At 41.6% G+C, this 14,064-nt stretch overlaps 2 protein-coding genes across 6 annotated transcripts in view; one reads left to right on the top strand and one right to left on the bottom strand.

The window, feature by feature from the left end:
* The window catches only part of rbks (ribokinase), a 76,275-nt gene extending 71,594 nt beyond the window's left edge, over positions 1-4,681 (top strand). For all 5 annotated transcript variants that reach the window (XM_052497089.1, XM_035752762.2, XM_035752766.2 and 2 more), the window contains one exon: positions 4,402-4,681. In XM_052497089.1, coding sequence (XP_052353049.1) covers positions 4,402-4,575 — 174 coding nt within the window. In that variant the 3' untranslated portion in view covers positions 4,576-4,681. The remainder of the gene's footprint in view (positions 1-4,401) is intronic.
* On the bottom strand, positions 4,674-7,877 carry mrpl33 (mitochondrial ribosomal protein L33). The gene is made up of 4 exons (XM_035752768.2): positions 7,754-7,877; positions 7,331-7,349; positions 6,920-7,026; positions 4,674-6,347 (listed from the first exon to the last, which is right to left on the bottom strand). The coding sequence occupies exons 1-4, from the start codon at positions 7,773-7,775 to the stop codon at positions 6,298-6,300; spliced, it is 198 nt and encodes a 65-aa protein (XP_035608661.1). The 5' UTR covers positions 7,776-7,877; the 3' UTR covers positions 4,674-6,297.
* Between the last annotated feature and the right edge of the window lie 6,187 nt (positions 7,878-14,064).

Here is a 14,064-nt window from a genome sequence, read left to right as displayed (position 1 = left end):
TGCACCTTACTTCAAACTTTTACGACTCTAGCAATGCTGAGAACCAGCCATGGGATAAAGGTCACCGTGTAGCGGACGGAGCTAACTGTGAGAGAGCATCAGTACTCGTCCACGGCTACCGCTTCTGTCGTTTGACTGACAGGCTTTCCAATCTAACCTTCACCAAAGTGTGTCGAGGGCAGACGCAGCGGGGCTGAGGTTGTCAGCTCCAGTGAGCGTCACGTGGGGATGCGACGCTGTCACATGTCAGTCTCAGGCATTGCTTTCAACACAAGACGAGAGGACAGTGACTCGGCATGGGGAGCATTGGAACGTGGTGGACAGAGACGATCAGACTGGAAGACTTGAGTTGTTATCCTGTGTCACTCCAGTTACACTCTTTAGAAATTATAAAAACATTGAGGATCAGTTCTCAGTATGTGTATCCTGTAGTTTACATGTTCATCATTTCTATTGATTATAATGGAATTGGCCTGATTCTGTGGTGGAAAAAGAATAAGAATGCCAACTTGAAATAGAAATTTGTAAATGATCGCAAATGTTCTGGCAACTTGGCTGATAATGTGATACCTTCTTTTCTCTCAAACTTCTTTGGTATGTTATTTGTCTCTTCATGCCAACCTCATTGAGTTTGGGTGTGGACAGGGTGTAGTCATTGTCTCACCAGAACTGTGAACTGTAAACTTACCAAAGTGGGACCGTACATTTCCACATGGTAAGCACAACCCAAGCCAACGACCAGGGACAAACATACAGTGCTTTCGGAAAGTATTCAGACACCTTGACTTTTTCTACTTTTTATTACGTTAGTCTTATTCTAAAATGGATGAAAAAAATATATAATCCTCATCAATCTACACACAATACCCCATAATGAAAAAGCAAAAACAGATGTAGAAATGTTAGCAAATTTCTTACAAATAAAAAACAGATACCTTATTTACATAACTATTCAGACCCTTTGCTATGAGACTTGATATTGAGCTCGGGTGCATCCTGTTTCCATTGGTCATCCTTGAGATGTTTCTACAATTCGATTGGAGTCCACCAGTGGTAAATGAAATTGATTGGACATGATGATCGAAAGGCACACACCTGTATATATAAGGTCCCACAGTTGACAGAGCATTGTCAGAGCAAAAACCAAGCCATGAGGCCGAAGGAATTGTCCGTAGAGCTCTGAGACAGGATTGTGTCGAGCTACAGATCTGGGGAAGGGTACCAAAACATTTCCGTAGCATTGAAGGTCCCCAAGAACTGTGTCCTCCATCACTCTTAAAATGGAAGAAATTTGGAACCACCAAAACCTAGAGCTGGCCGCATGGCCAAACTGAGCAATCGGGGAGATGGGCCTTGGTCAGGGAGGTGACCAAGAACCCAAATTATCGCTCTGACAGAGCTCAAGAGTTCCTCTGTGGAGATGGGAGAACCTTCCAGAAGGACAACCATCTCTGCAGCACTGCACCAATCAGGCCATTATGGTAGAGTGGCCAGACAGAAGCCACTCCTCAGTAAAAGGCACATGACAGCACGCTTGGAGTTTGCCAAAAGGCACCTAAAGGATTCTCAGACCATGAGAAAGAAGATTCTCTGGTCTGATGAAATCATGGTTAAATGCCAAGCATCACGTCTGGGGGAAGCCTGGCACCATCCTTATGGTGAAGCATGGTGGTGGCAGCATCATGCTGTGGGGATGTTTTTCAGCGGCAGGGACTGGGAGACTAGTCAGGATCGAGGGAAAGATGAACGAAGCAAAGTACATAGAGTGATAAAAAAACATGCTCGAGAGCGCTCAGGACCTCAGACTTAGGCTAAGGATCACCTTCCAACAGGACAATGACCCTAAGCACACAGCCAAGACAACACAGGAGTGGCTTCGGGACAGGATATCCTTGAGTGGCCCAGGCAGAGCCCGAACTTGAACCCGATCTCTGGACAGACCTGAAAATAGCTGTGCAGCAACGCTCCCCATCCAACCGGACAGAGCTTGAGAGGATCTGAAGAGAAGAATGGGAGAAACTCCCCAAATACAGGTGTGCCAAGCTTGTAGCGTCATACCCAAGAAGACTCGAGGCTGTAATCACTGCCAATGTTGCTTCAACAAAGTACTAAGTAAAGGTTCTGAATACTTCTGTAAATGTGATTTCCTTTTCTTTCTTTTTTTACTTGTTTTTGCTTTGTCATTATGGGGTATTGTATGTAGATTGATGAAGAAGAAAAACTATTTAATACATTTTAGAATAAGGCTGTAATGTAACAATGTTGAAAAAGTCAAGGGGTCTGAATACTTTCTGAATGCTCAGTACATGGGTAAAAAATTGAATCTACCCACTTTTTCTCCCCCTGTATTCACTTTTTCCAGTCTCTCACCAATCCCTGAAAGTCACCTTTGACTCTAGCCTTGTTTCTTGGCTGATGAGAGTTCTGAATGGGGGATGTGGTGGGAGGCTACTTGGGGGAGGGGTGAAGGTGTTCGGGGAAGTGTGCAATGAACTATTTGAGAGGCAGAACGGTGAGTAATTGGCCAGGCTTGTGAGAACCAGTGGCGGGGGCCATCTGTGGTTAAATCTGAACGCTTTGCCACATTCCTCCATGCGTTTTCCTATCAGTGATCTAACACCCTCATCTCTCCTACACACCCAAGCCCACCCCCCTGGGCGCCTATTGCACATTCCATCATCACTGTCAATAGCAGAGAGAAAGAAAGATTAAACCCATGACAAACCGATAGGCAATCCCAGAGGAGTGTTAGCCTATAAAACTGCCAGGATGGCAGAAAACTGGAATAGGGGTGATGCCCAAAGGACTTATTCGCACCTAATCCTAACTTGGGATCTGCACAATGAATTTGGGACTTATAAGAACCATGCGTTGATGTCAATAATAGATATGTGCAAAATTTGATCGCAAATTAGGACTTAGGTCCTCCTCCTCACCAATTACTACTCTGAGGTTGTTGTCTTTAAACATGCCTATAACCTCAGGTTGTATAGGATACGAGACAAAGTGCTAAAATATACATCAACAAAATATGCTCAAATTAGCAAAAATGTTTTTCACTGTAAAAGTAAGTATCTTGTTTGATACTGTAAATGGGTAATGTTGTGTCAAAAAGGAACAAAAATGTCCATGAAATTGAGTTCATGAAATGTCCTAAATACATGTCCTTTCAATGTTTGACATATTTTGAATTTGTATTTTAGTTATGGCATTTGTACTCAAGCCTCTGATAATTATATTGAGTTTGCAGATCAAGTTTAGGTAGGTATCATTTGAAAGAAATCATGTGCTCAGAAATATGACTTGTATTTAAATGTTGATAATGCTTTACTTTTATTAATTCTGGGGAAAAAATACCGTTTTTATTTTTTATACATTTTTATATTGACTTGTACATTGTGGTATATGGTATAATTCTGCCAAGCTGACCCTGTCAAAAGACAAGTCTCTTCGGCTAAATATGTTGGTGAGGAAAAAAAGTCTTCTGGCATATTATATGAATAATACCCCCACATTTGTTTTTATATACGATAGACATTTGAAAATGTAAGCTAAATATTCTTCATTTATGCAATATGCAAGTGAATACATCGGTCTTGTCGTCTTATCTTCAGTTGTTTATAACAAATGGGGAATCTCACACTGGCTAAGTGGAAGTGTTAATACATTTGTTTGTCATAAAGGGTGAGTATTAGGCCATTTCAGACTAATGGCGGAGGCATTTCAACTGACAGTGGGGAGCCTTGTTCAAAAAGCTACAATTGACAAGTGTCATAGCACCCCTAATGTTGCCAACAGTTGGTCAGTTAAATAACATCTCTAGTCTCAGTTCCTCTTGATTACTTTTTCCAAGTTTCATGAGGAATTAAGTCATAGATTCCTTTATTTGCTTACATTAAATTCATCTCTATTTTTGCATTTGTCCACTTTGACAGTGTGTGCGTCTCCATCGCTCCTATGACAGGTAGCCTAGTGGTTAGAGCGTTGGGCCAGTAACCGAAAGGTTGCTGGATTGAATCCCCAAGCTGACAAGGTAAAAATCTGCCGTTCTGCCCTTGAGCAAGGCAGTTAACCCACTGTTCCCCAGGTGCTGAAGACGTGGATGTCGATTATGGGAGCCCCCCGCACCTCTTTGATTCAGAGGGGTTAGGTTAAATGCGGAAGACACATTTCAGTTGAATGCATTCAGTTGTACAACTAGGTATCCCCCCTTTCCACTTACATTCAATTCTAAATGAAGGAATTAATGAGTTTTCGCAGGAAGGTCATTGTTGTTCACAGAAAGTACTCTGTCCTTTTAAAAAAAAAACTCTTATTAGCCTACATTTCAATGTAATTGTTGACACATTCAGTGCATGTTTGTTTTGCTATGTGGAGTAACGACTGTTTGTCTCTACACAGGGAGCTGGAGACAGTTTCATTGGTGCCCTGGCCTTCTACATGGCTCACTTCCCTACAATGTCCCTGGAAGAGATGGCCAGGAGAGCCAATCAGGTGGCAGGAGTGAGTGTACAGACAATTGGGACACAGGCATCATATCCCTCTAAAAAGGACCTACCCACAGACCTTTTCTAGAGAAGACAGCAACTTGCACGCTAAATGGACACAGTTCAGGCTCACAGTCTAAAACACTGTGCCAAGTACTGTATCAAGTAATTAAACGACTATGTAAATAACTTAATGCAATGATGACCATTGTCCTTTATTAATCTGCCATACCAGTATTGTCATATACATTTTTTTTTAAATATTCCAATGTGTCCAATAATGAGATTTAAATACTTTTAATACATTTTGTTTCATACTAGTGTACCACAAACTCATCATTGAAACAATTTCACTCACTGTTTTTCATAAGCTTTGACAAAATCAACAAATGTCAAACACATTTAAGAGGGAAAATACAACTTGAATCATTTCAATTATTATTCTGACCTACAATGATGATACAAATAATTTACGTCTGAAAAACTAGTGAAAAAGTTAACACCAAACCCAGACTAGTTTGTCTAGACAAAAAAAAGTATTCTGTACTGAATTACCATGTTGTAAAAGCTTATGATCATCCAGCGTGAAACATAAGTGAACAGTTGTCCTTCTTTCATGTTTCCATTATTTCTTAATGGCAGATGATACTCTTGCAGAACAAAGATTATAAATGCAATGTGCCTACATTAGAGAAATAACATACAAGTGGCAAAAACATGAAACAAGCTACTTCTTACTTATTGAGGAATAATTGTCTCAATAGCTAGGTTTCCATCCAATTGGCAAGATATTCATGCAAGTATTCTAAAATCTGCATACGAACAATATGCACATTTTCCCACCAGAGATGTTTCCATCAAATTGACTTGTTGCGGATAAAAGGCTGTGCGTAATGACGTAGTGCACATGAAAATATATTTTGCAGTTAAATTCCCATGTACCAAATAAAAATACAAGTGAAATGTGTTTAAATCACATTTAAGTCTACTGAGGGTTTTGTCACAACAAATGTTGCGTTTATATAGCAAACGTGCCCACTCTGGTCTTTGCATGTGTGCTCTAGCCAACAGCTCGCAGACACTGTGTGGGTCAGCTACCTACAGGACATGATCTGATTGTTATGGATAAGATGGAGATTATTAGTCAAACGGCAGCCGATCATCATGTTAACAGAATAAGACCCTCAATATGTATTGGAAAGGAGCATTAAGCTCATTACTGTGCACTTTTTCCACCCTGTGAAGTTCACAACTTATTTAATCTGTAGCCAATTGCACGCTTTCCCAAGTCGTAGTGGGAGAACCACACAACATATCATGACTCCCAAGTTTACTATGATATGATGGTTATTATATCAATATTTGCGCATAAAGGGGTTTCCACTGCCACTTCTCACAATTTAAATATTGATATAATAACCATCATATCGAAGTAAACTTGGGAGTCATGATATGCTATGTGGTTCGCCCACTACGACATGTATTCTGTCATCGACCTTTGGAAAGTTTACTGACAAATTTGCTGGTTCCATCAGGCCTGTCTTGAAATTTCTATCCGACATGTACTGTACTCACAAAATGCTGGATGGAAACCTGGTTATTGATGTGAATGGCAACAGAACTACTTGAGGTTTTGACACCGCTTGGTTCATCCCAAATGTTTACAATGAGTTGATGTGGCCCATGAATAGTCCAATAGGAACTCCTTAGCTCTTCTCGCGAATGACGGTCGACACATTTTAGACAATGTCAGTGAAATCATCTGATTAGATGTTGGAGATTCAAAAGTCTCGTTCTTTGCCGTTCATGGTTAAATCGACCTGATCTTCTTCTTTTCGTGAAAGAGGACGTGTTTGTTTACTGCAAAGACAGAAATACAATTCTGAAGTGGGTGCACAATGAACAGCTATGTGCAAAGTGTAGGTTTATCAGGTAAGCATTGCGAACCAATTAAAATAATTGAGAGGGTATCATTTTCAAACAGGGGCAAATGACTAGGCCTACATAGTATATGATTTCAATGATCTCAAACACAACATGTTACCTGATATAAGCTGAATATTAAATCACTCATTATAGACAGTAGGACAGCAAAATGCCACTATTGGCTCTTTGTGTACGATGATGTCATTGTCTACATTAAAGCCACACTGGCTGTGTCTGAAATTTTCTGTAAAAAAACACTTGCGTCCCCTGTCCATGTTTCCTTAGGCTAATTCCTCTCAGCTCATTGGAGGAGGAGGTCCGAATGAGGACCAATGAGCTTTGAGAGAAACAAAGATGGCGAAAGCAAGGACTTGGCTGCAAGTAACGTTTACAGACACAGCCCTTGTGAGAGGCCAGTGTCCACTTGGCATCAGTGATAACTCCCTGAGAGCGAGTGTAATAGTTTGCTTCCATACAATGCTAATCAGAGAGGGTTTGTAGTTTACCAAAAGGGTCATTTTTTCGCAGCACCAGTTTATCGCGTAGTCGGTTCCTCTTGGTGTTGAAGCAGTAACCTGTCCCAGCAGCACTCACCATTTGCACTAGGACAGTCCTGTAACAAAGGCAATGGTTACTTTGTGATAACACATGTTATAGGCCACAATAATTATGAAAAAGATATACTACATACTCATTGCTATTCCTTGGGTCACTTTTATCAAAGAGCAGATTGAGGATAATATTACAGCAAACAGTTCAGAGAAAGACATCAAACCTAAATTCCAATTTCTACTGTATGAAGCTTTTACTAGGAAGTAGCTTAGCTGAGGGTATAATAAATGGTACATGGATTAGATATGGTAATAAAGTAGGACGTCTATACACAAATTAGGTGGAGAAGGAAATAATTTACTTACTTTGACTTGGCCTTGGCCACTTGTGTGTGTGTGTGTGTGGAAGAGATCAGATAATGAAATCAGATTGGCAAGATCATAACTCCCTGAGGTAGCTAGCTAGCTTTCGGTTTAACTAACTAGTTAATTAGTAAAACACTTGCCATGGCTAGCTAGCTTAGCTTCTGATTGTGCAAGCTAACGATAGTCAACACGACATCTCCATCTATAAAACATTGTTTCAGAATGGAGCTAACTACTTAATGTAGCTAACGTTAGTTAACAAATGACATGCTGACTTCAATGCTACTAGCCAGTGAATCATAGCTAGCTAGCTAGCTAAAAATCGGCTAACCAAAGACATGCATAGAGCCAGCCAATTCTATATTTCGCCATACAACTTAGTGAAAAACTACAATATACAGCAACGTATTCAATTATACTCACGATTTACAGCGGTGAGGAACATACTTAATAGAGTATTACAACAGCTAGCTAGTTTAGGGTAAGTCACATTGAAATACCAAAGCACAACTTCCGGGTTAATGCCGTTGTCATTCGGGTCATTAACCCTTTCATGCCCCTGAGCTATTTGTTTTTTCTGCCCCTATTAAATAATTGGAGTATCTAATATTAGAAGCATATATATATATATATATATATATATATATATATATATATATATATATATATATTATTATTATTATTATTATTGTTAAATGGAATAGATAAACCAGGTCTACTAGTTGTATTATTATGCGATTAAGAGCCACATATTGTTATCGTATTGCATCTAATTATTTGGCAACCAATTACATTCCAGCCAGCACCCTAAATAGCGCAGGAGCAAGGCTACAGTGATCAAAGAATGGCTCAATATGTACAGAACGTACTCAATGAATGAGTACCGTTTTTGTAACGTATTTTGATCATTTGTTTTAGGTACACTTTTCTCATATAGATAGTCAAGTAGTAAAAATAAAACGTAATAACTTTCCAGTTTCAGCGTAGTGCATGCACATCAATTCAACAGACACCACAACAGATGGGGAAAGATAAGTAAATCAACAAGGAAAACCTCAAAACACAAAAACAAATGAAAAGATTGAACCTAACAACTAGATAGACACCGGTTCAAGAGGCAAGACCGATACCACACCGGCAAGCTGAAAACACATTCTCTAACCATAGCCGTTCAGGAAATGAACAGGGACGTAACATTGTTGGATATAACCTATTGTCGTAAGCAGGCAGACGGGCAGGCAGGCAGGGAGCAGCTGTCAGGAAGTGTGTGGAGGAGAAACCTGCGTCACCAGAGGGATAATTCAGACCACCAGCCTCAGCATCACCACCAGCAGTAGCACCAGCACCTCCACCCACTCAACAATCAACACACTCCAGCAGCCCACAGCCTCTAAGGAGGTTAACTAAGCATCACTCTCCCCTCCCTGGCTGGAGAGATCAGACTACTGCCATGGTGGCCCAGTGACTGACTGGTAGTGATGGCAGACTTATAGACAGAAGAAGCAGGTCAGCTTGCTGCAGTCAAATGCCAACTACATCAGCTCCAGAATGGTCTAACACACACACACACACACACACAATCCACAAACCACATAATTAAATAGAACACTGAGATGTCTGCCCCCAAACGATCTCAGCTATCTCTTTATCAGCTATTTCACATCAGCTTGGCTGACCTAACAACCGTATCCGAGGAAGTGAGACGACTCATACGCACACAGACAGTTACAGACACCCCACACTGTGTGGCTGTCACTCCCCAGCTTGCATCAGCACTTTCCCCCTCTCCTTTACTGTACATACAATAGGGAATGCTACGAAAAGGTGAGCTCCTGGACCCTACAGAATCTCATTGAGTCCTTCCTTACTCAGACCAGCCAAATGCTGAATGCACTTGTCCTTTTTTAGTGTCACCGAGAGGCCTCAGATTAGATTGGAAAGGCCTCTTGCAAACCAATAGAATGTGATGATATAGTGAGTGTGAGGTGGTTTAAGCTTTTATCACTTCTGAACAAAGAGCCTGTCATTTCAAAAGGTCATTTTAGAGAGAGCGCTCCAAAGTGCAGCAATGACGGGCATTTCTACTATTAGATGATCAGAAATAGGTGTTGTAACAGCAGCAGGGGTTAGATGACAGCATAGGAACAACAGGTTGCCGCACAATATACATTACGACCAAAGCCGTGTCTCTCTGCTTAGTCGGTCATTAATTGAATGGGCCGTGATGTCACACACGGCTGTACATCCAGTCGCCATGGTTACACCAATTGAGCGAGCCCTGAGATGTTGAGTCTTATAATCGAATCCTCTGTACGCAACAGGTCAGTGGATTTGAGCTGAGAGGCTTATTTTAGGAGCCCTCTCGGTCTTGTTTTCCAGGAGAAGATACCTAACTGGTTTTATAATCATTTGAAAATAGCACTGGTGGACGAGCAAAGAACATTCAAGACAATTATCACAAATTGCAGTTTGCCATGTTGTTGGCCCATCCAGTTGAATGGACAGGGTGATGGTGGGTGATTCAGAGTGTTTGTTGCTGAATACAATTGTTGTACTTATAGTCTTATCACACAAGCATTTGAATATGTAACCTAGTTATTATAACAGTTATTGCAGAACCAAACATTTATGTACAGTATTAGGCTTTAGTCATAGTCATGCAAGGTCATGTACTGTACAGTTAGTTATAGGTTATATACAATGAACAAATATATAAATGCAACATGTTGGTCCCATGTTAAAGTGTTGGTCCCATGTTTCATGGGCTGAAATAAAAGATCCCAGAAATTTTCCATACGCACAGAAAGCTTATTTCTCTCAAATGTTGTGCACAAATGTATTTACATCCTTGTTAATGAGCATTTCTCCTTTGGCAAGATAATCCAATCACCTGACAGGTGTGGCATATCAAGAAGCTGATTAAAAAGCATGATCATTACACAGGTGTACCTTGTGCTGGGGGACAATAAAAGGCCACTCTTAAATGTGCAGTTTTGTCACACAACACAATGCCACAGATGTCTAAAGTTTTGAGGGAGCTTGCAATTGGCATACTGATTGCAGGAATGTCCACCAGAGCTGTTGCCAGATAATGTAATGTTAATTTCTCTACTGTAAACCGCCTCCAACATCATTTTAGAGAATTTGGCAGTAGGTCCAACCGGCCTCCCGGTTTGCTGATGTCAACGTTGTGAACAGAGTGCCCCCTGGTGGCGGTAGGGTTCTGGTATGGGCAGGTATAATCTACGGACAACGAACACAATTGCATTTTATCAATGGCAATTTTCATGCACAGAAATACCGTGACGAGACCATGAGGCCCATTGTGAGGCCCATTTCTTTTAAGGTATCTGTGACCAACAGATGCATAAATATATTCTCAGTCATGTGAAATCCATAGATTAAGCCCTAATGAATTGATGTCAATAGACTGATTTCCTCATATGACCAGAAACTCAGTAAAATCTTTGAAATTTGTTGCATGTTGCGTTTCCATTTTTGTTTAGTAAATAAGCATGGTCCTGCCACAGGGGGGGGAAGTGGAAGAATGACATTTTGAAAGAAAGCATAAATTGTTGAATAACTAAAGCAAGTGCATCTGTTCCATGTATAACTTTCCATCCCCACTCTATAATTCCTCCATCTCCAATCAGATTCAAGTCCAGATGTTACCCTCAAAACATTCAATCATCAATTGATGTTCCAGTTAACCACCCCACAGATGTGTGGGGTCTTCTTTTAAAATCAAACTCTGTCTTTCTCTTTGAGGTAAGGGGTATGGCCTTGCTTATGTATATAGTGGTCCTAATAAGTGGTTATGGATGCATCCCAAATGGTACCCTATTTCAGATATGGGGGATTCTACAGAAATGTTGAAAATTGCAGTCCCCCCTTGTGCCTTCAGCCACAACCCTACAAATATCACCAGGTGATGGGATTGCACCCCTCTCCAACTTGGTGAATAGTCTGTCTGCCAGCATTTTACAGAAATGTCAGCGAGTAAAGTAAAGTATTTTTTAGAAGTGTCACAACTGAACATATAATATATCAAGAAATATGTAAAGTAAGGTTTTGGGACTAGAAGATATGTTTGCTGGGATGTACAATACATCTGTCCAAATAAAAGATAGCCAGCCATATGGCTATGGGGTGGCAGGTAAGAGCGTTGGGCCAGTAACTGAAAGGTCACTGGTTCGAATATCCAAGCCCCAAGGTGAGAAAAAATGTGTCCATGTGCCAGGCACTTAACCCTAATTGCTCCTGTAATTTTTTTAAACTTTTATTTAACTAGGCAAGTCTGTTCAGAACACGTTCTTATTTACAATGACAGCCTATTTACAATGACAACCCAGGGAACAGTGGGTTAACTGCCTTGTTCAGGGGCAGAACAACAGATGTTTACCTTGTCAGCTCGGGATTCGATCCAGAAACCTTTCGGTTACTGGCCCAACGCTCTAACTACTGGGCTACCTGCCGCCCCAAAATGTGTCCACAATGGACTTTGTTTCCAAGGCACGGATGAGGAAGATGCTCTGGATAATAGTGTCTGCTAAATGATGTAAATGTAAATATGTTAGCTATAGCTAAGTCCAAAATTAGTCAAAATTGTCCAACCCGAAAACAACTGACACCATAGAGGTATTTTCTTTGTATTTTTGTATTTGTGCCATTAAGGCGTCTGTGACAGCATGGGTAGCTCCATTGAGGCTATCTCCATTTGAAAGTTGCATGCACCATGCTTTACCAACTGAGCTACAGAGGACCACCATGTGGATAGTGGACAAGTGCACACTTCAGGAAAAAGTGTAGAGTATTAATTAATATGCATAGCCAGCCGGGGGGCTCCAAGAACCCAAACATAGACCGCGATAATGTGCTCTACTGTACTCTACTGTACAGTGCTCTATTGTACTGTACCGTACTCTACTGTACAGTGCTCTATTGTACTGTGCTATTCTGTACTCTACTGTACTGTGCTCTACTCTACTGTATAATAATTTACTGTACTGTGCTCTACTGTACTCTACTATACTGTGCTCTACTGTACTGTGCTCTACTGTACTCTACTCTACTGTACTGTACCGTACTCTACTCTACTGTGCTCTACTCTACTCTACTGTACTGTGCTCTACTGTACTGTACTGTACTCTACTGTAATGTACTGTACTCTACTGTACTGTACTCTACTCTACTGTGCTCTACTGTACTGTGCTCTACTGTATTGTGCTCTACTGTACTGTACTGTACTCTACAAATTGTAATTGTTTTCCAACCCCCAATTTGCACCACTTCTGAAGAATGAGCCATATAGTGCAATACTTTTGACCAGAGCACAAAAGGCTCTGGTCAAAACTAGTGCACTATATGCGGGCCCAGTAGGGAGCCCAGTAGAGCTCTGGTGAAAGGTAGTGCACTAAATAGGGAATTGGGTGCCATTTAGGACATATCTGTGGTTAAATCAATGGAGAGACGGTGTGTTCTTCTTCCTCCATCTGTTCGGTGTCATCTCTGAGGGCTCTCTGTTCCATGACGCAGAGACCGAGTGGGAGTGGACGGCCTTCTGCTCCCTGAGAGGGCTGAGTGGGCCGTCGCAATCCGCTGCTGCCTACAGCCTACAAGCCAGGGAGGGATAAGGGGAGAGAGAGCGGGGAGGGTGGAGGCGGTGGGTGGCGGGGGGGGACAGAAGAGGGGGAGGGAGAGAAAGACAGAGAGCGATATGAAGTACAGTAGAGAGAGAGAGAGATACAAACTCAGCAGGGAAGAGGGAAAGAGAGAAGGAAGAAAGAGGGGGGTGATTCATGATGAAGGGGGAATTTAGGGTTGAGAGAAAAAGGGGAAGGTACACTATAAGTAGGTGGATGGGACTGAGATAATGAACAAAGGAAAAAAGAGTAGTAGGGCTTTAAAATATTTCTTGCTGAATAACCAAATCTTTCAAGCCCTTGCTGGCCTTTCATGGCCATGCTAGCCTTACAGTCATCTTACATAAACCTAAATGGACTAACAGGGTCTCCAAAGCAACTGGGCAAACCTTTATATTAAACTCAGCCTCCAGCATCCCTCCATCCTCTCTCCCCCTCCATCCCTCTGCACCTTGCTTCAGCGACTATCTTTAGTACCTCGGACCCTCCCCTGACAGTACGAGAGCTATTTTGCTATTTGCTAAATTCAGCGCTGATGTAACGAGTGACACCTTCTGTTTCCATGCGACTGGTCGCCTAGCAACCCGGCTATTATGCCAATGCCAATGTTGTGCAGGAAGTAGCACCCTGAGCCCCCTGCCTCCATTGATCTCGGCAGGCATTAGTCAGCCAGTCAGTGGGGTTCGTCTGCATGGGCTGAGGCGTCCTTCCGCTCAGTGAGGGCTGCACCACTCTTTTCACACTGTACACTGTATCGTATCCTCTCTCTCTCCTTACTTCCTTTGCTCTTTCCCTCTTCCCTCTTGCTTTTTAAAATCGTTATATCTCTACGGTGTATCCCATCTGTCTTTCTCCCTTCTGTCCTTCTCTGTCTCTCTCTGTCTCTCTCTGTCTCTCTCTGTCTCCCTTCTGTCCTTCTCTGTCTCTCTCTGTCTCTCTCTCGTGGAGAGAAAAGTAAAGATGTAAAAGGTTCTTTGGAATGTTTTTCTCTTTCTCATAATATAAAATGGTTTCAGTGGGACCTTATGTCCTATGAATGCCATGTACCCATTTATTGGACTTGTTCTAGGAGTTGAAACATTGTGGAGACAT

The sequence above is a fragment of the Oncorhynchus keta genome, chromosome 35, assembly GCF_023373465.1.
Source record: "Oncorhynchus keta strain PuntledgeMale-10-30-2019 chromosome 35, Oket_V2, whole genome shotgun sequence".
NCBI classification, from domain to species: Eukaryota; Metazoa; Chordata; class Actinopteri; order Salmoniformes; family Salmonidae; genus Oncorhynchus; species Oncorhynchus keta.
Note: the sequence above shows the minus strand (reverse complement) of the source record. Positions and strands in the feature narration are given on the sequence as shown.